At 45.5% G+C, this 21327-nt stretch overlaps 1 protein-coding gene across 4 annotated transcripts in view; it reads right to left on the reverse strand.

The window, feature by feature from the left end:
- Positions 1 to 21102, reverse strand: part of LOC138815513 (uncharacterized) — a 43575-nt gene extending 22473 nt beyond the window's left edge. For 2 of the 4 annotated variants that reach the window (XR_011368339.1, XM_070004978.1), the window contains exon 1: positions 20373 to 21100. Coding sequence is in view for 1 of the 4 variants with exons in the window: in XM_070004978.1 (XP_069861079.1) it covers positions 20373 to 20679 (307 nt within the window). In the remaining 3 variants the exon portion in view is untranslated. Of the gene's footprint in view, positions 1 to 20372 lie in introns of all 4 variants that reach the window. The other 2 variants (XR_011368345.1, XR_011368346.1) reach the window with 2 other exon arrangements.
- Between the last annotated feature and the right edge of the window lie 225 nt (positions 21103 to 21327).

Here is a 21327-nt window from a genome sequence, read left to right on the forward strand (position 1 = left end):
GCTGTTGTATCAACCAGGTGAGCACTCGTGCCCTCTCTCCAGGAGCCAACCCTGATCAAAGCTTCTGCACAGACCACACTCGTCTAGTCCCACTGCTTTATCTCTGCCTGCATAAAGCCCTCAGGATGACATGAGCAACTTGTCTGACTAGTAAATTCAGTCAGAAGTCTTTCCCAGTGGTCGTATTTATGAACATTTGTCTTTTTTACCCAAAAATATTCCTGTCTACTCTGCCAACCCAATTTCAAGGACTGGGACATCCTGCATAATACATGGCTAGCATTCTGTACACTCACTGAGAAATTTGCCATTCACATGACAGAAAGAAAAGGACTCAAAGAAATTTTGGTCTACGATGAGCAAACTGGTTCTATTCCCTGTATTCCACAAATCTAAAAAGTGAATTCCTACACTCAATGGGAAAATATTTGGATTTAGAATATCAGATCACAATTACTTAACTGCTTCAGTAAGTTTTCATAACTTACACAATCCTTAAACCTTCTGTTTCCAAAGCTGCATTTGCAGCCTCAAAAGAGTTTGTTTTGCAGGACTAGTACTTTAGTGGCCAGGCTTCTATCTAAGCAGTAGTTCCCAAGTCACACTCACTGTTCTTGTTATCCATAGGAAGATCACCTTACAGCACACAAGTCTTTGTTCTTCATTTTAGTTATTCTAGGAATTTGTATGTGTGTGTGTGTGTCTTTGTATGTGTCTGTGTGTGTGTCTTTGTGAACTGGGGTTGAAAATCAGGGCATTGTACTCTCACTTAGGTTTTTTACTCAAGCCTGACACTCTACCACTTGAACCACACTTCCACTGACAGCTTTTGGCTGATTAACTGGAAATAAAGAGTCTCATGGACTTTCCTGCCCAGGCTGGCTTCCAACTTCAATCTGCAGATCTCAGCCTCCTCAATAGCTAAGATAATAGGCACGAGATATCAGTTCCTGCCTAGAAAACTTTCTTTGTTAAAGCAAACATTTTTATGTGAATCTATCAGCAGTGCACCATGTAAGAACCATCATTTTCAAGGATTTAGCTTTCTTTTAAAGAACTTACTTTCTTTCTCAGCTCTATTCCCCAACGGTTCTTGATTTAACTCACAGAATACAGTAAGTCCAGACACCACATTTCCTAAACAAAAAGATTTTTGCTTACTTTTCATAAAATAAAGAGGTTTCTGAAAATGGCCACATTTAGGGTTTTTTTTTTTTTTTGGCAGTTTGTTTCTAAACTACATCTTTAGTTTATAAGCCATTAGCTGGCATGACTCCCTCTTCCTTAGAAGTGAATGTTAGTCTTCTCTTACACCTCTTCCTCCTCTTTCTCCTCTTCTTCCTCCTTCTGCTTCTCTCTCCCTCTCTCAACTTTCACAAAAATTGTCCTAAATTTGAGAATTGACATCATAAATTCTGATCCCATGCACATCCAGTTGCTTTCTTTTTTATATTATTATTATTTGGGGGTCAGTTATGGGGCTTGAACTTGGGGCCTGGGAGCTGTCTCTGAGCTCTTTTTTGCTCAAGGCTACCACTCTACCACTTAGAGCCACAGCTCCACTTCCCATTTTCTGGGGGTTAATTAGCGTCTCAAAGACTTTCCTAACCAGCTGGCTTTGAAATCAATCCTCAGATCTCAACCTCCTGAGTAGCTAGGATTACAGTGTGAGCTACCAGCGCCCACCTAAGCCAATTCTAACCTCTGTGTTTCTTCCTTGCTATAAGCCATGTTCTCTTTTTGTCTACCTTCTATCTCTTAAACATCATGACCACTCCCAACTCAGGCACAGAGAGACCCCTGGGGATACCTGGCTTTTTATGGAGGAGGTGGACAGGCCAGCCTGGCAGGAGGTTCCTTCCCAGGAGAATTGTCCAGCTGCTGTCCTTCATCAGAACCCCGCCCCCCACGACACCTCATCTCACCATGACAGGCCTGGCAGCTCCTGGCAGCTGAACCACCTACTCCTGCCTGTTGGCCTTGACACCACATCCAAGGCTTCACCCAGCCCCAAGAAGCACCTCAGGGCTCTCCAGGCCATAGCTGCCCACACATTTCTAACTTCATTCCTATGTGCTGAAGCTGGCAGCAGCTCACTGGTAGACCACACACCTGTTAGCAACTGCACATTGCAGGATCAATTCTCTGCAGTGACAACCACCCATGGATCTCACCACTGCCCAGTGTGGCAGACCCAGGAAGAAAGTCTGGGTTAGGCCTTGCCAGTGTGTCTAACCACACAGATGGAATGTTCTAGGGATGCTAGGAAGCAAACAGATACCACAAAGCCATTTAAGGTGACATGACACTTACTTTTCTTTTGACTGACTTTAGAAAAATAGCCTCTGGGCCCATCTAGCCTAAGCATGAAGGGCAGAGGTGGCTCATACCTATAATCCAAGTTACTCAGGAGGCTGAGATCCAAGAATCATGGCTCAGGAAGACAAATCTAAAACACTTGTATCTCCAATTAATTAGCAAAAAGCCACAAGTGGAGCTGTGGCTCAAATGGTAGTGCACCAGCTTTGAGTGAAAAGTCAAGCAAAAGTTCTAGACTCTGAGTTTAAGACCCAGTATTTTATTACGGTACTACATGAGTTATAACATTTATAAATATAACATGTAATATTATGTTATAAATAATATAATACTGTTACAGTATTATAATAATAACAATAATAAATCAATAATAACAACAAACCAAAAAGGGCTCAAGATGTAGCTTGGTGGGAAAGCACCTGCCTAGCAAGCATCAAGTCCTAGGCTCGAACTCCAAACTGCCAAAATAAAAAGTTGTGAAAAGTTTCCTGAGATTAAACCCCAGCTTTTAAGTCCCTCACTTTGTAACATTAGACCTATTACTTCCCTTCTCAATACTCCTGTTTTCTCTTCTGTCCCTAAGGGTAAACACAATGCCACAAAAAAAAGAGGGTCACAAATGATGTAAGCTTCTTAGACTAGACCTGATATGTAGTAAGATGTTATATAATGGCACCTCCGAAGAGACCACTTACTTCTTACATTCTCTGTCTGGACACTTCACTGGTCCCTTAAAAAATGTCCGGGATAAGGAAATCAATGGCCAAGGAAGGTGGTCCATGCCCATAATTCTAACTACTTGGAGGGCTAACATTGGCCAGGACCGATCTAGGCAGGAAAGTTTTCAGCTTACCTTTGCCACTGAGATTTGGGTAAAGTGGTACACATGTGTAAACAACAAGTGGAAACTTAAAGAAAACAGGCAGATGACAGTCCAGGCACATGCCTGGGCACGAAGTGAGACCCTAGCTCAGAAATAACCAGCACACACAAATTCACTCTTATACTTGGTTGCTAGAATTAGAAGATAAACATATAAGTAAACACATACCAAATCCTGTACCTAAATATGTGATCAATCTGATTAAAGTACCATAGATGCATGCGTGAAGGGCCATAATAAAGTTCCTGAGAACAAGTACCATGAACTTTAACAAAAACATTAGGAAGGTGGAACATGTCCTGTCTGTGGTGTAGGAGCCAGTGCAAAGGGGTGGGAGAATGGAGAGGGTGAAAGGTAGCCAAGGGGTTCACCATGTTTTATGTCGATGTGTATGAAAATAAGCAATAAAGCATGGTGAGACTGATTTAGGAAGGAGGAGAGAGGATGAAGGGGAGCGATAGAAGGGATGAGTCTGACCCAGGAGCACGGTGTGCATTAAGGACATGTCAAAATGAAACGTCAAAAAACAGCCAATGAAAGAAATGGTTGGGGTGGGGCTTGCCTAGCAAGCAGGAGGTCCTGAGTTCAAACCTCAGTGCTGCTAAAGGAAAGGGGAAAAAATGAAGAAGTGTCTATTTCCTCCTTCTTCCTTAAAGTGACTGGCCTTTAAATGCTACCTTTTGTCCTTCATTCATCATGTCTTTATTCCTAAAGTCAATTTCATCTGTTTGATAACTCGATTCTACCAACTTAAAGGCAGAGCAGCCTCCGAGATACTCTGTCATTACTCAGGCAAGTAGCTAATAAACATAGGTTAAGAACACATCTGTTCTCAGATTTTTAGCTTCTCTCCCTTTTTATCTAGTCTCTGATTGTTCCTGAGGCTCAGGCAGGCAGCTGGCCTTGGGACCAGCACAGACCAGGACAGTCTCACCCCCATTCCCCATTCTCTCATCTGTCCTTTCTCCCATCCACATCCTCTTGCACCATTTCCATTGTAACCACAGGTTTGAAAGATTTAGGTCCTAGACTATTACCAAAAAGCTTTTCTCTTGTGCTTTGAAAGAATCTGGCAGATGCTTTATTCTGTCACATTGAGGCAATAGAGCACAGCAAAGCACTTGGGTTTCCCTTTGCTTTTATAGATTGAAATTCATTAAACATATTCTGCACGGCAGTTCTGAGTAATGTTGGCCCGGGAAGAAAAGAAACACAGCTCCCAAAACACTGAGAAAGGATACTCAGATGGACCACAGCTTGGAGAAACGTTGAGGTTCAGTAATCCGTCCACCCTTAGACAGTCCGCAGGACATCCCATGAATGACACCACTTTATTATAGTTTTATTCTCCTCTGATGAGCCAGTGACACTCTCTGAGACACAATGAGCTGGTACAGAAGGATCTGCTGTTTAGAGAGGGGTTTTCTTAAGAGCAGTTTCTTTAGTTTGCAGGATGATTCCTAAACCATGCTTTCCTGAGGCAAAGTTAGCTGGATGTTTGGAAAGCAAGGGTGTTGACACCAGCTGTGAGGTAAATCACCAACTGAAGACTCCAGTAATCATCAGAAATGACAGGAGAGGCTCACAACCACCCTCCAAGGCTGGAAAACCTGGTTATCAAATTAATTTTGGAAAGTGAAAGATGAAAGGACAGGCCACTTTTTTTACCCCCTGGAAGAATGCTGATTTGGTTCAAAAAATGATTTATGAAAAAAGACTTGTTTCAAGCTTCATGAAGCTAATTAAACAGGAAATTTGCACCAAGATAAATTCAATCTTTGTGTCATAAAACCACTGGACTGTGAAGAGGGGCAGAGGTATAACTGATTATGAGTTATGAGACATAACTGAATGGGTAGGCTGAAGATAAAAAGCAGATAGAAAGTCTCCATGCTGTTTTCTTTTGGCAGTACTGGAATCCAAACTCAAGGCCTTGTACTTGCTCAGCTTGCATGCCCAGCTGGCATTCTATCTACCTATTGAGCCATGCCTCCAGCCCAACATTTTGCTGGTTATTTGGAGGATTAAAAAGTCTTATGGACTTTTCTGCCCAAGCTTGCTTTGAACTATGATCCTACAAATTTCACCCTCCTGAGTAGCTAAGATGAGAAGCACGAACCACACATACTCTTTGACATTCTAACATACTACTAGTCTATAGAGAGTGTATTTCTCTTCATTTGGAAGAGACACTGCAATAGTAGAAGACATGCATTCAAAATTAAAGCACTGTTTGTATCAACAATATTTAGTTAGCTCCCTCTTCATCCCTATTTTATTTATTCCACTGCAATACTGCTATGGTGACAAGGAATCATTTTCCCTAAAATTGCACTTTCTCTGATAGCAGCACCAGTTTTCCTTTTTCTATCTCCCTCTTTCTTAATCTTCTTTAATCTCAGTCTTCTCTAGAAAGTATTTGCAGGTAACTCTGTACTGTCTCACTCCATGACATTGTAATTCAGGGTTCACACAGATTCAGTCCTGGTCCTAGGTCTGCTTCCCTTCATCCATGCCAAGCAATGTATTTCTCTTCGTAAATTCCTACATGGAAGGTTGGCTATGTTTACAGACATGGGATGAAATAAGAAGGATAAAGCAGGGTTCCCAGGAATAGCTGTCTGCTCGGACAGGCCATCCACCACCTCTGTTTACAGAAGAGGTGAAGAGACAGGAGGAATTTAGCTAAGTTTTGAAGGCAATTTCAACTTCCACCCAGGGTTAGGAAGGCTGTCAACTACCTAGAAGCTGACACTGGATGTAAGACAGCAGTGAAAAGAATACTGAGAAGAACTAGTGGAATACGGCATATTAAGAAGTGAGTTCAATACTTAAAGATAATAAGAAAAAAAGGAGGGGCTGGGAAGGTGGCTCAGTGGTAGAGCACTTGCCTTGCATGCATGAGGCCCTGGGTTCGATTCCTCAGATTCACATAAGCTAAAAGAAAAAAGCCAGAAGTGGCGCTGTGGCTCAAGTGGTAGAGTGCTTGCCTTGAGCTGAAGAGCTGAGGGACAGTGCCCAGGCCCAGAGTTCAGGCCCCATGACTGGACACCCCCCCTAAAAAAAAAGATAAAATAAGGAAGTGAGTTCAAGCTGGGTACAGTGCTATATACTTGTAATTCTGGATACTGGGAGGACTGGATTTCCAGAGCAGCTTATGTAAAAAGTTACAAAGACGCCATCTCCAAAGAAAACAAAATGCTGTGTATAGTGATACACACTTGTCATCTCAGCTAGGGAAGAAAGTATAAATACCAGGTTCACAGTCCAGAGACCAGCTCAAGAAGTCATAAGGTCTTATCTCAAAATCCACCAGAGTAAAAGGGCTGGCAGCATGACTCCTGTGGTAGAGAGCCTGCTTAAAAAGGATGAAGCCTTGGTTTCAAACCCCAGTATAACAACACACAATAATCACAATAACGTTTTATTTCTCATTCATCGTTCCTCTCTAGCACTCATCTCTTTTCACTACCTAGGGGGTCTAGGTTTGTAAGTGGAGGCACTAAATTCAGCTCCTTGATGGCTAACAGATATGCTGAGCCAGCCACCTGTAGGGTGTGAAGGGACAGAGACTTCAAACAAATGTCCATTCAATGAGACACTGGCAAGGCAAGCTGAGCCAGAGCCCCAGCCCTGAAGAAAAACCAGGCAGGCTTTGTAGGAAAGGACCTATCCTAACAATGGCACAACCTCACCTTCCTCAAACTCCCCCAGCTTCAATCACTCTGTGTTGATGTGTGTGTGTGTGAGAGAGAGAGAGACAGAGACAGAGAGACAGACAGTCAGACAGACAGAAAGACAGACTGATGGAAAGACAGACTGACTGACAGTAAGAGACAGACAGAAAGAGAAAGAGAGACAAAGTGTGTGTGTGTGTGTGTGTGAGAGAGAGAGAGAGAGAGAGAGAGAGACAGACAGACAGACAGACAGACAGACAGACAGACAGACAGACAGAAAGACAGACTGACGGAAAGACAGACTGACTGACAGTCAGAGACAGACAGAAAGAGAAAGACAAAGTGTGTGTGTGTGTGTGTGTGTGTGTGTGTGTGTGTGTGTGTGTGTGTGTGTGTGTGTCTTGGGACTTGAACTCAGGACCTAGCTGCTGTTCTTAAGCTTCATTTTGCTCAAGGCCAGAAATTTACCACTTGAGCTACAGCTACACTTTTGGCTCAATCACACTTTGCATTACCTATCACCACTCAGCTGAGCCTTCTGAAAAAAAATATTAATGCCGGTAGTTACAGTTTTTGAGTAAAATACACCATATCCCCTGAACGCTCTCAGTGCTGTGTGTGCTGTACTACTGAGAAGATTGTAGGAGGCTCCTGAGGTGTTTCCTGATGTGTTCCATGACTCATTGCATAGATAACAAAGACTCTGAACGATACTCATGTAATTCTACAGTCCTGGCTCTTGAACTCCATCTAAGTTTAGAGTAGTTGCAGCCAGAAGCAAAAAGCCCAGATGCCCAGAGGTCCCATCTGAGAGGAAGGACGCTGTTACTCCAGACTCCAGCACAAAGGTAAGTACAGAGGTTTGTTTTTACAGTTCTCCAGTTTGAACTCATACCTTTGTACTTGCTAGGCAGGCACTTTACCACTTAAACCACAGTCCAATACCAATCATCTATTTTTCATTTCAATTATTTTTCAGATCTCACATTTTTGTCTGGGGATGGCCTCAGATCACAATCCTACTATGTCTGATTTCCCAAGTTGCTGAGATCACAAGTATACAACAACAAGTCTGGGCTTCTTTGTTGAGAACTTGTGGCCTGGGCCTGGGCAACTGTGTTCCTGCTACCTCTACATCAGGGTAGCTGAGATTCCAGCAGTAGCCACTGATCCAGGCTTGCTAAGCTCCTCACAAACAATATCTAAAGTTCAATGGGCATGACTATGGTAATCGTAGATGACTTTTTCTTACCGTGAGTTGAATAAATCATGATGAACTCCTAAGTGAACATTAAACTTCTCACACCATCTACTCTGGAAGTCAAAGGTCTTCCCTCCTCTCCTGCTTGTTTTACTTCAAAAACCAAAATTCCCCCACCCTCCCCCCACCAATGCCACTCCTTTGTGGTCCCTTTGGGCCCAGGGCACTTCAAGGGGAGAATATAGCCACATGTAAACTCCATCTCAAGTCACGCTCTGAACTCTGACTTCTCAACTTGTGTTCATTTTCTACTTTGCCAGAACTTCAACCTGGAATGAACATTATGTCTTCCTCATCCTCCCTGTTCTGTCTATTTCCAGTTTGCTGCTTAAATCTGAGGTCAGGTTCTAAACTTTCCTTCTTATTCTGCCTGTGGCTAGCGAGGAAAGCAGATGGTAATTGGACTGTGTGGAGTATTTCTATAAGAGCAGCAAACACAAAGGCTTAACTGAATGGGATACAGGGGACCTAACAATGTCAGAGAAATGAGTAGCTGACAGTGGCTCATGCCTGTAATCCTAGCTACTCAGCAGGAAAGTCCATGAGACTCGTCTCCAATAAACCACTAGAGAACCAGAAATGTCACTATGGTCAAGTGGTACAGCACTCATCCTGAGCTAAAGAGCACAAGGACAACAGCCAGGGCCAGAATTCAAGCCCCATGACAGACAAAAAATAAATAAATAAATAAAAAAAGAAATGTGTGGCCAAAAAAGCAAGCTAGAAGCAGCACACAGCCAAAGTGCCTCATTCTTTCATTCACTCATTTATTGACACTGAGATTTGAACTTGCAGTACTGAGTTCTGAACTTAGCAAGGGTGAAGCCTGCTGAGCCACGCATCCAGCTCATCACAGGCTTTTGGATGGGAAGTAACAGTTGGATACGTTTTCTCAAAGGACTGGAGACTACACTGAAAGCTGACACACCAGTTACCTAGACAAACTGGCAAGTGGGCTAAAATGTAACAAGCTTTTGAAAGGAGCTCTGACTGTATAAACACCCAGTCCATTTTCCTGATCCCCACTGTGAGTGAGCTTGCCATATTTTGGTGGATGCTGCCAGCATCAACGTGCCTGACCATACGGAAATCTTGAAATTCTCCTCAGCACCCCCCATTCTATTTAAACATTTAAATATTGCCTATTTAAATACTGCCTTGCTTTCATGGATTCACTTCTTCATTAGTGGAACTTCCAATGAAAAGCAGGTCGGGACTTCTCAACTTTTCCTTTTCAGCCCAGTTTGGCTTTCATAGTTTTTATTCCTTTATCTCTCAGTGGTGTTCTGGGTCAATTTCTTACTCACAGAGTCCACAATTCCAATTCTCTCTTTGGCTAAATCAAGCTCATCATGAAGTACCTTATGGATTTTAAATAATTGTTATAGAGTTAAATTATTATATAATTGTTACACATTGTTAAAAATGGTTAGGTATCGTTAAATAATTGCTATTGTTCCATGGAGGTTTTCACTTTTGAGATTTCTAATTGGCTCTATCCAGGTGCACGTGCTCTCCATTTGCACTGGAGTACTTAGTGTTCATCATGTCCTGCTTCTATGGGTACCGTTCCCTGTCTTTCAAAGTTCTCTCCTTGAGGAAACTTAACACTTGATTTTGTAAGTTCTTTCTGTGTCCCTCCACCCTGACCAAGTAGAGCATCAGCAGATATTATGAAGCAAGGGTGGGATCACAGGACACCTGACTGCATAGAGAAGCAGAGGGGCAGAGAAAATCTAGGAAGATGTCACCATGGTCACGTGGGGGTGGAAACTAACCTCCATAGCTGTGGGATGGACCTCTGGGCTCCTAAATTTAGAAGGTGAGTAGGCACAGAGTAGAGTCTTCCTGAAGAGGCACGGGGAAGCCTGCATGTCTGCTGCTTTCAATTATCCAACCTCAAGTACCTGGTTATAGTGACTAGAAGAACAAACATGAAGATTCATCATCATCGCTATAGCCCATACTATGCTGTTGAGTCTCAACTGACTTTTAGTTGTGGTTCACCTCCCTGCACAGAGTTCTGGGCCCTGGACTGAGAAATGCAAGGGTGCATGAGGCTTCTACCTTCTGTGTATCCAGAGAAGCACCCATCTTATTAGCCTCATGTGGCCTCTTGAGGTGGAAAGCCAACATCAGCCAGAGCAGAGGCCACGAAGAAGCTAGCTAATATGGCTGACACAGCTCCTTGCACAGACTTTGACAGTGTACCGCAAAGTCTATTGGTTAAAAACTCCAAGGGACTTTTTTCCTCCTGACAGCAAACACACAACTGTCATCTTCAAACTTACAAAGATGGGAAGTTACATGTGAGTCCACTGTGGGCTGATCAAAAGTCTCCTTGGAACACAACAGGCTGAGGGAGCTGATAATCACCAATGAAAAATCTTCTCTCACTAACTCAATAACACCATGGGGAGACTGTCCATGTTCTGTAAACAACTAAATGTCTACAACCATTTCTCAAGCTATCAGAACCCCTGCATCACATCCTTCTGGTGCTTATCACAAATGGCATTAAGCCATCACCCACTACCCAACCCCAGGCTGCCAGAGGGAAGACCCCTGCAGAAGGAAGACTGGACACTCGATGTAGACCCCAAATGATTCTTTTTGGTTGTGGAACTTGAACTCTGGGCTTGGGCGCTGTCCCTTCGCTCTTCAGCTCAAGGCGAGCACTCTACAGCTTGAGCCACAGCACCACTTGCGGTTTTCTAGTGATTTATTGGAGATAAGGGTCTCACGAGTTTTCTGCCCGGGCTTGCTTTGAACTGTGATCCTCAGATCTCAGCCTCCTGAGTAGCTAGGATTACAGGCATGAACCACCAGCTCCCAGCTCCAAGTGATTCTTGTGCACACACAACATGCAATCTGGAATCAACGGTGGGACACACACGATCCCACAGAACACAGCACAGCAGTGTCGAATTTACCCTCTAAAAACGGCTCTTCCTGAAACAGCATCTACCTACCCAGGTTAAAAAGAAGCAAAACAGTGGGACGGAGAGAGATCAATTTCCTGCTCCTGACCAAACAGTAGCAGACTACCCGAGGAACAACCATTGGTTGACCACGTGGGTGCACGTGGAAGACATGGATTGTGCTTCCAGTTGCTGTGCCCAGGTCTCCCTCCAGTATGAAATAGCACCTGCCACCCACACTGCCATACTTGAGCCATTGCAGGGCACTGGGAGTCTGAGCTCCTCAATCTCAATGAGGGTGTTTCCTGGTGGCCTGCAATTTAGCCAACTGCTTCTAACATGAGTCTAAAGCCAGTTCCTGGGGTTATGGCCTAGCCTGTCACTCCAGAACAAATTCTGCCTTTTCTAATTCAATATTCTCATCTGTGAAGCTAGAATAATCACCGAGAAGGAGAGGAGGGAGCATCACAGGCCTCCTGATAGGATGCACTGCGAAGGACAAGACATCAATCACCTCTCTGGTATTTCTGCCCAAAATGCAAAGCCCAAAACTAATGGGGGGAATATAGTTGTCATATATTCCACAAAGATGTCACTAACGGTAAAGGAAGACTAAGGGGTTGTTCCCAATGACTGGAGACCAGAGAGTCATGACAATAAGCATAGCCTATAACCCTGGATGGAATGGTAGACTGTAGGAAAATTTAGAAGAAAAAGAAAAAACTCACTTGAGAAAATCAATTAAAGTGATGTTGGCCAGGTACTGGTGCAATCCTTGCTACTCAGGAGGTTGAGATCTGAGGACTGCAGTTCAAAGCTAGTCAGGGCAAGAAATCTCGTGACACTCTTATCTCCAATTAACCACCAGAAAACCAGAAGTGGTACTGTGGCTCAAAGTGGTAGAGTGCTAGCCTTGAGCAAAAGAGCTCAGGGAAAGTACCCAGACGCTGAGTTCAAGCCCCATAACCAACAAAAAAAAAATAAAATGTAATAATTTTTTTAAAAAATGAAATGATGTTAGTGTGCTGATGACATCTCTTTGTCAACAAAACCCCCCGTCCCCAAACATACCTTTCCTTACATTCAAGAGTAAGCTCCAGAAATTGCCCTGTATCATTTAGTATTCCTTTGAATTTTCACCTTGCTATATCATTTCTGCATTCTATACCCAGGAAGAAAACATCATGTAATTCTGAAGCAGAATTGAGGTCATAAAAAATAGAGTTACCATGATATTCAAATTGGGAAAATGAAGAAAACCACCTAGAATCTTACATTAGAGGCTTTTGAAACCTGTAAATGGATATTAAGTCTCAACCTCTCTTTCCTTCCATCATTCCCACAGCATACCCCAGGGAGGGCAAAGCTAAGCTTCTGAGACCATCTGTCACACAACAGTGACCGAGAACTAGATCACAAGCCATCACACAGCACTCAAGCCAAAGGATCTCTCACAGCTCAACCGTCTCTCACAAACCTTTAGGATACTTTTCATTCAGTAAACATTTCCTGAATGTCTCATGCATAGAACAACCTGCTACACAAACACATAGTAAAATTTACACTAGCAATAAAATTACAATTGGCTGGGATCCAAGACTGGAGTCCCTCAATGTTAATCTCATTGTAAAGCTGTTAATATAAACAAGTAGCAATGTGCTTACTTGGCTGCTTCTCCAACAAGTGAAGAATGATTAACCTGGACTAGTGCTTCATACCTCTAAATTCTAGCTCCTCAGGAGGCTGAGAGCTGAGGATCATGATTCAAAGCCAGCCCAGGCATGAAAGTCTATGTGACTCTTTATCTCCAATGAACCACGAGAAAAGCAGAAGTAGTGCTGTGGTTCAAAGTGGTAGAGTGCCTTTGAATCCACAAAAAATATAATAATAATGTCATCTGGGAAACCTTTCCTAAAGGACACACACACACACACAAAGCACCTTTCCCCACAGCAGCTGTGCACCTGGAGGAAGGTGCTTAACTTGCCTATTGTATTTAGAAGTGGGGTTGCTGGAAGAAGGGGATACTGGAAGTAGCTAAGGTTATCAAGATAGAATATTGGTGATTTTATAAGAGGAGGAGATCAAAAGACATCCAGTCAGGGTTTCCAGTGACCACTTGAAAGTTCCAGAATATCAAAGCATTACTGTGGCCCCGACAAAGAAGGGCTCGTGGGGGTAGGGGGATGGGTGGGCTTTGGGTTCATGTCTGTCTCCAGTTTCAGGATGCATAATTAAAACAGAGGTGGCCCCCAGGGCTGTCTCTGAGCTACAGGATGGATAATTAGTACATACACACCCTCAGCCACAGCAGCACCCCCAACCCTGAGAGAGCAAAAGGCCCTGGGAGAGGCAGGAGACCAAAGGGCCCAGATTTGCTCTGCTTCCAGAGTGAACTCAAAGACTCAACTTTGGGGTTGGCTGTGCGTGCTGCTCGGTTTCAAAGAAGTGGGAGCAGCTCAACCACTCAAGCATCAGGATAAAGCAGAGCGTCCTGGAAAGAGCCAAGATACGATCAAATGGGGAGAAAATGTGGAGAACCTTAGGAAAATAAAGCAACACAAAGGGCAAAGAACCCAAGGGAAATTAAGGGAACACAAAGGACAAACCGTCAAGTGGGAATCCTTCACGTGGGAGTCCTACTTCTAGACTCAAAGAATGAAAACGCAGCTTCCACCTGCTGCAGAAAGTCTAGATGCTCTGATATCACACAACTGCTCTCACTTCTTAGGGAGAACAAAGCAGGGGTTCTCAGCTAGGCAGGGGCAGGAAAGGGAATAGGCTGCTCCCCAAGAAGACAATCTGGAAAGTGTAGACACATTTTTGGTCATCCCAAAACAATGGGCAAGCCAACCCCAGGAAGAGGGGAGGGGAACTTTTTGGTTAAAAAGCTTGAAATGTCAATAGCACTGAGACCCAGACTTTGTGAAATAGAGGGGCGATTTCAAGGGCAGTTCTGCAAGTAGAGAAAGAAGGCTACCAGAGACCTGAGCCTCCCCCATGGGGAAGCCATCCTCCTAACAGACTTTGTATTCATCTATGGTGGAAACACCAGAGGCATCATGGGGCCTATGCTCCTGTCTTCAGCATGACTTGTGGCCTGTAATCCTAACTACTCAGGAAATAGATCTGAGGATCCCTGTTCCAAGCCAGCCTGGACAGGAAAGTGCATCAGACTCTTTTTTTTTTAATATTATTTTATTTTATTTGAGAACATACTGTACAGAGGGGCTACAATTACATGGGCAGGATAATTGCATCAGACTCTTTATCTGCAATTAACCACCAAAAAGCCCAAAGTGGAGGTGTGATTCAACTGGTGGAGTACCAGTGAAAAAGCTAAGAGAGAACTTAGCCCTGAGTTCAAGCCCCAGTACTGGCACACACACAGAAAAGAAGAAGAAGAAGAAAAAAAACGCACATTCGTTCTTCATGGCAAATATTTCTCCTTTTGATTAATTAAATTGCACTCTGGCTCACATGCCAGAGTACATCTATCCTGGGCTAGGTTGATGGGCACACTGTCCCCAGAGGAAAGTGAAAACCAAGATCATCTGAAGAATGGCACATCCAAAGAGGAATCAGCTCTGCAGAGGTCTGCCTCAGTGGCAGCAGGTAGCCTTAGTTTCCATGGCAACCCAGGGCACATCCCTCACAAACAACAGCGTTCATTTCTGTTGTTTGAGGTTTTGGGTTTTTTTTATGATTCTGGGGACTGAAGCCAAGGTGGCATGCAACTTGAGCAACTCCCTCAGCTGAACCAGACCAATTTCATCCTCATAATCCTCCAGCTGCAGCCTTTGAGTAGCTGGGGTTACAGATGCTATCAACCACAGGTGAGCATTTGTATCAGCATGCATGATGATGATCCTCCCCAGAAACTAATGCAGGAAAAGTCTGACTCAAGCATCCTAGTCTCTGATGCTGGCAAGTCCTGGAAAACCAACAAGACCAGCAATCAACCAGTGCATGCAGACATCAAGGATGTAGAGGAAGAAAAAGGGTAGCAGAAAAAAGAATCAAAAGAATTGGCTTTAGGCTCAGATCTGCTCTCCAAATACCCCTGGGACATTTCACCCCTCCAAGCCATAGGTATAAGGACATTATGTACAGACTCTCCTGTGGCTTCCAAATTGCATGAGGGTAAAGGGTTCCTTCCCAGAGGAAGAATCAAGTCCACACTGGGTCTCCAACCCATGTGCTGTGCTTACGGACCCACCATCCTGCCAAATACTGCTCTTTGTGCAGAAATACAGTTCTCCCGGGAGCACATCAAGTACCAAGTTTCCAGCATTTTCAACTGAGGAAAAGTTTTGTTGCTACATTATTAACTCTTAGAACTAAAATAGCCCCAACTGTAGCCTCAATTCTTAAAATTGTGGTTCCAATACTAACCTCGCTCCATTTCTGGAGGCCAGTGTTAGGGGAATGAAGAGAAGAAAGGGGGCCTCACAAACCTTGAGCAGCATCTCCTTCTATTATACATGTGATTCATTCCTCCGCTCACCACTATGCCAGGTTGTGCCTGAGGTTAATTCCATTTGGTGAGCTAGAGTTCCTGTGCCCACATGAACTTCTATCTCCTCCTACTCCACTCACCTGTCACCCGCCTTCCCTCCCACAGCTTGAGGACAGTGACAAAACTCTGCTCAAATTATCCATGCACTGACTCTTGCAAAACATCAGAAGATATACTGCAAAGACACAGGCCGTTAATTAAATTGTAGATCATGAGAACTGAACCCTGGTAGGCTTCAGTTGTGGTTATGATAGGTGGGTCATGCTGGCTAAATTATGCTCAGCCTAAATTATGCTCAGAACTGACTGAGCAGAACAACCTCTGTGCATGCTGCACCTGAGCTTTGCTTCCTCCCCAAACACAATGCTGATATACCGGAAGGCTGGGGTCAGGTAATGTCCAGAGGCCACACTGGAACTTTCACATCCTTGTTTTGGACAGTGCTGAAGTTAGAAACCCTTAGCTTGCTTCTCTACATAAAGGGTCTCAAGTTCTGACTGGCTGAAATGCCTAACTGAATCATATATTGCAGCACTGTGGCTACTAGCAAGAGAGATTTGATAGGGTCTCTGCAAATCTAATTAAAATCACAGAGATAGTGACTGCTCAGCATAAAATAGGAAACGAAAGGCATGGCAGAGTAAATTTCCAAAGACTTCCAAAGTTCTAAACTAGCACACAGATATACTTCTAAGTGCAGTAACTAAGTAATTCTGTATCACCACAGTGAAAAGCATGTCCTTGGATCTCTGATGCCTCCAGGAGGGTGATGTTTGGGCCTAGCACACTGCTGTGTTCCATAAGCAGACAGAAAAATCGGGATGATCAAGGGTTCAGGTCAGCCCCAAGCCAAAAAGTTGTTGAGATCCCACCTCAACAGAAAATTCAGCAGGGAGCAGCAATGTGCACCTGCCAGCCTAGGACCAGCAGTCCATGCCAACAGGGATGAAAGTGAGATGCTATCTCAAAAAATAACTACAGAAAATAAAGAAATAAGGGCCTGGGTCACATGGTAGCATGCCTGCCTTGCAACACAAAGTGCTGACTTCAAACTCCAGTGTAGAAGAAAAAACTTGCCTCAAAAGAGGCATTTTTTAAAGTTAAGCCAATGACTGACAGTTACTGCTGCTGCTTCAACCTTTAGAAATAGTGACTTTTACAGATTAAACCAACAGGACGTGGTCTACAGAACACAGCTATGTCTTTCTTATGTCAATATTCTCACAGAGTCACTACAAAGTTGATTTAAAAAAAGTATAAATTCCTAGAAGTTCCTGGATTATTTTTTTAAAAAGAGTTAAAAAAGCAGGGGCCTAGAATAAGGCTTTGTGGTACAGTGATTCCTAAGCATGCATGAAGCCCTGGGTTTGATTCCTCACTAACACATAAACAGAAAGAGCCAGAAGTGGTGCTGTGGCTCAAGTGGTAGATTAATTGCCTTCAACAAAAGAAGCTCAGTAACAGTGGGCAGGCCCTGAGGTCAAGCCCGAAGACTGGCCAAAAAAGTAAAGAAAAGAAAAGACACATTGCTGCTCTTACCTAAAATTCTAGCTGCTAAAGAGGCTGAGAGCTGAGAATCGAGGTCTGGAGCCAGCATTAGCAGACAAATTCCAAGCAATATCACAAGGCTCTGAGTTTAAATCCCAGCATGGTATTAAACACACACACACACACACACACACACACACACACACACACACACTCACACCACATATCAAGCCATACATTGGTCAATAAGATGGAGTGAATGCACAGAGTAACACCAGGAGGATATTCTTAGGAGAGGGTCACAGAGGCTCAACAACTATGTACATCTGGTCATATAAAATAATATTTATCAAAATGAACTCCAGGAAAAATGATCTTTTTTTCCTTTGTTGCTGTTTTCATTTTCCTTTCCTCTTGTCTTGTTCATTTATCTGTCTTTGGGAGGGTAAGGTGGAACACCAAAATGGAGGGACAAAGAGTGAACAAACACAGCAGGAGTATTCAATAGGCAATGTTGAAAATGGACTCTACAACTTATTGGGTGGGGACTAGAGGGAAAAGTGGGGAGAACGCAAGAGAAGGGATGACATTGTCCAAAAAGGAATGCACTCGTTACCTGACTTATGTAACTGTGACCCCTCTGTACATCACCTTTCCGGTAATAATACTTTTTTTAAAAAACCTCAGTGTATATTTTGTGAAACAATTTCTCCTCTGCTCACCTCCACTGCAGGTTTTATCATTTGGTTTTCTGTTTATTGTGCCAGTACTGGGGCTTTAATTAGCCCCAGGCCCTGTCCCTTGTGTTGGTGCTCTAACCCTTGAGAGCCACACCTCCACTTTAGGCTTTTTGATGTTTAATTGGAGATAAGGTTCTCTTGGATTCTCCTGCTTGTGCTGGCCTCAAACCTTTGTCCTCAGATCTGAGATCTCTCCTGAATAGTTACAATTAGAGACATGCATACCTATGCTGGGCCTACTACATGTGTTAGTCAATGCTAGTCTGAACCAACCAAATTAGTATTATCACGTCACATACTCCTTAAGCTTGCAAGCCCTAGCCTAGTAGACAGAAGCCAAACTGAATGTGCCCAGCTGTCCCAAGCACCTTCTGCTCTGCAAGGTGGACCCATTGCAACAATGAGATGTACAAGTCGTCATGTCGAAAATGAACTTTACAATTTTGGTAGGGGAGGAGGAGGATTGGGGGGGGGGCAGGGAGGATGGGAAGGGATGGAAAGGGGAAACAAAGGAGGAGGCTACAATGCTTGATAAGAAATGTACTCATTACCTTGCCCATGTAATTCTAACCCCTCTATATGGTATTTTTACAAAAAAAAAAAAAAAAAAAAGGCAGCCAGGTTCAACAATTCCCAACCTTTTCCAATTTCAACAGGATGTCTGCTAAGACAAGCCATCTGCTTGGTGGTTGGGGACACTCAAATGTGGTTGCTGAGCTTCAGGCTACTCCAGGCTGCTGTTCTACCATATGAGACACACTTCCACTTCAGCTTTTTTCTGGCTAATTGGAGGTAAGAACCTCAAGGACTTTCTTCCTCAGGATACTTTTGAACTGAGATCCTCGGATTTTGGCCTCTCAAGTAGCTAGGATTGGAGGCATGAGCCACAGACACCTGACTTCTAGTAGCTGTTTTAGATGGAATGGTCAGAGAAACTTTGCAAACCCACAATTCAGCAGACTAAAGTAATGGAAATAAGAGAAAGCAACTCACGTGTAAATACAGAATGTGCAAAGGCCCTGGGCTGAGAACTCAGTGAACAAGAAAAATGGGATGTGCTCAGCATGGCTGTACTAGACACATGCCATCCAGCACTGCAGCCAGTAGCAGGTCCTGAGTTTCCCCAGACTGCTGCCTGAGCCTACCCCTGGCTGACACCACCCAAGAGTCTGGTTCCTACCTTTCCCCACAAGTCCAGCCCCAGCCCCAGCCCCACCTGGAGTCCTCATCCTTATTCTTTCACAGACTACCAGTTCACCTAATTAACAACAAACACACCAGAAACTGAGGACATGTGTAATGGGAAAAGCAGCAGGCCACACGATCTGTTCAATCTACACTTCAATACATAGGACAGAGGTTACTGAGGGTTAAAATTAAGTGTGTTGTATGTCTGCTGAAGATCTCACCTGCTAACTTAGCAGGCTCCCCGGTTCTACAAATGATGGGACAAAAATCCTTGAAACAACCTTGGAACCATGCAAACCTGGAGCAGAGAAGGCCTCAATAGCTTCTGGCAGCCTTTGCAATCTCCAGGTGCAGAGAACTGGACCAGGCCCTCAGGTCCCTAAATTGCTCCCAGAGATTGCAGACTCAGTTACTCTTGTTTTCTAGCTATCTTCTTTCAATGCTCAAATTTTCCCACTGTCCCTAACCTCAAGTCACAGGCAGGAGCCTTTGCCTCTGGGCCACAACCCCCTCTCTAGGGTTCTGGGACATCCTACCCCTGACAGTGAGATCCAAGCGTCCCCAGCAGAGGTGGGAGGCCTGCGCAGGCTGAGGCCTGGGGAGCTGTCCAGGGCCCTGGGCTGGCCCTGCGGGGACCTGCCCTGCTGCAGGAAGGCCCTTTGGCAATAAGCCAGGGCTGCTCCTGAAACCAAAGGCCCCTGACCCTCCTGACCAACTTCCATGGGCGACAGGATCAGTGGGAGGGGAGGCCCTGGAGACAGAGCCCCCTGTGTGGTCAGCCAGCCTTGTGCACCCGCCTCCTAGCGCGCTCCTGCCAGGGGCTCGGCCTGGGACCTGAGTCCCTCGAAGCTCTCGAAGCCGCCCCAGGGTCACCAGGCCGCGCTTCTGCTCCAGCTCCGGGAACGCTAGCGCGGCGGCCTCGTCCTGCAGGGTGCGCCCACCGGGTCCACGCCCACCCCGGACCAGGCCCCCTCTGCCGCTCCCCAGACCCTGCCCCGCTCCAGTCCCTCCATTCCCCCTGGAGCCTCCAGCCCGCAATCCCGACCGGCCCACGCCGGTCCCCGCCCCTCGCACCCCGGAGCCCTCCACGCCGAACCCCGGCCCCGGCCCCTCCTCGTCGGCCCCGGCAGCCTTCTCCCCTCCCCGCCGACCCGAGGTCAGCGACCCCGCGCGGCGCCTTGGGGTCTCCGGACAGCGGCGGCGGCTGCGGAGGCGGAGGCGGGGTTCCCGGCATCCTGAGCCCTAACGACCCCACGTGCAGTGAATTGCGAACTCGGGGCTCAGCGCACCGGGAGGCCGGCGGATCGCTGCTCCCCGCCGGTCCTGCCGCTCTGCTCGCACTCACTCTGCGGGTCGGGCGGCGCCGCGGCTCTCACCTCCTCTTCCTCGGCCGCAGCCTGCGTCTGCACCCGCGCAGAGCACCGCGCGCTCCGCCGGGAACTCCCGCCAACCGCCGGCCCCGCCCGCCCGGCCGGCGCTCGCGCCCCCGCCCGCCGCCCACCGCGCCGAGGCCGGGGCCCGACTTCCCCACGTCCCCACCTCACACAGAGGGAACGGCCACAGCCCGCGCCCAGACTGCGCGCACGCACCGAGGGCGCAGGGAGAAGGCCGGCCACCGGCCACCTCAGCCCCCGGGGCCGCCGGGGCCGCCAGCAGCGCCTGCAGCTCTGCACAGGCTTCCATTCAGCCTCGCACTCGTAGACGACTGCGGGGCTTCACTCAGCTCCTCCCCTTCGGCAGGGCAGAAACAACACAGAGCCGGTTGTCCTGCGTGTGCTCAGTCACTGGAACCACCAGCATGTCCACCTGCCTGCCCTCCTGCCAGATAAACACCGCTGGAACTAGCCAATCAGAGGGCAGCTGGAAAGTTGGGAAAGGACCAGATGTTCCCAATAGTTAACTTTGGGGTCAGGCAGACCAGGAGCCACCAATGGGAAGAGAGCATTATTTGTTTTGTAAATGTCAACCAATCCTGTATTTGTCAAACTGGAAACCCCCTTTACTTGTTTGTACCCCATTATAAAAAATCCTGTGTGAACTGAGCTCGGGGTCCTCGCCCTTCGCTGTATCCATGCTGGCGTTGGTCTGGGCTCAAGCTTGCTAATAAAAGGCTCTTTGCTTTTGCAATGGACTTAACTACTCTGTGTCTTTGGGGGGTCTCAGATTTGGGTGTTACAATATGCTAAATTGAAACTCTTTTGCATAACTACTTGAAAGTAGTAATAGAGTCTAAAAATCGTAATAGAATAGCTTTTAAAACAAATACAAAACCTAAGAATCCTTCCAACTTTACAATAAATGTTAACAAATAGACTGACCATCCATTCTTAT

Source organism: Dipodomys merriami, unplaced genomic scaffold (genome assembly GCF_024711535.1).
Source record: "Dipodomys merriami isolate MVZ:Mamm:240054 unplaced genomic scaffold, mDipMer1.0.p SCAF_1098, whole genome shotgun sequence".
NCBI lineage: Eukaryota > Metazoa > Chordata > Mammalia > Rodentia > Heteromyidae > Dipodomys > Dipodomys merriami.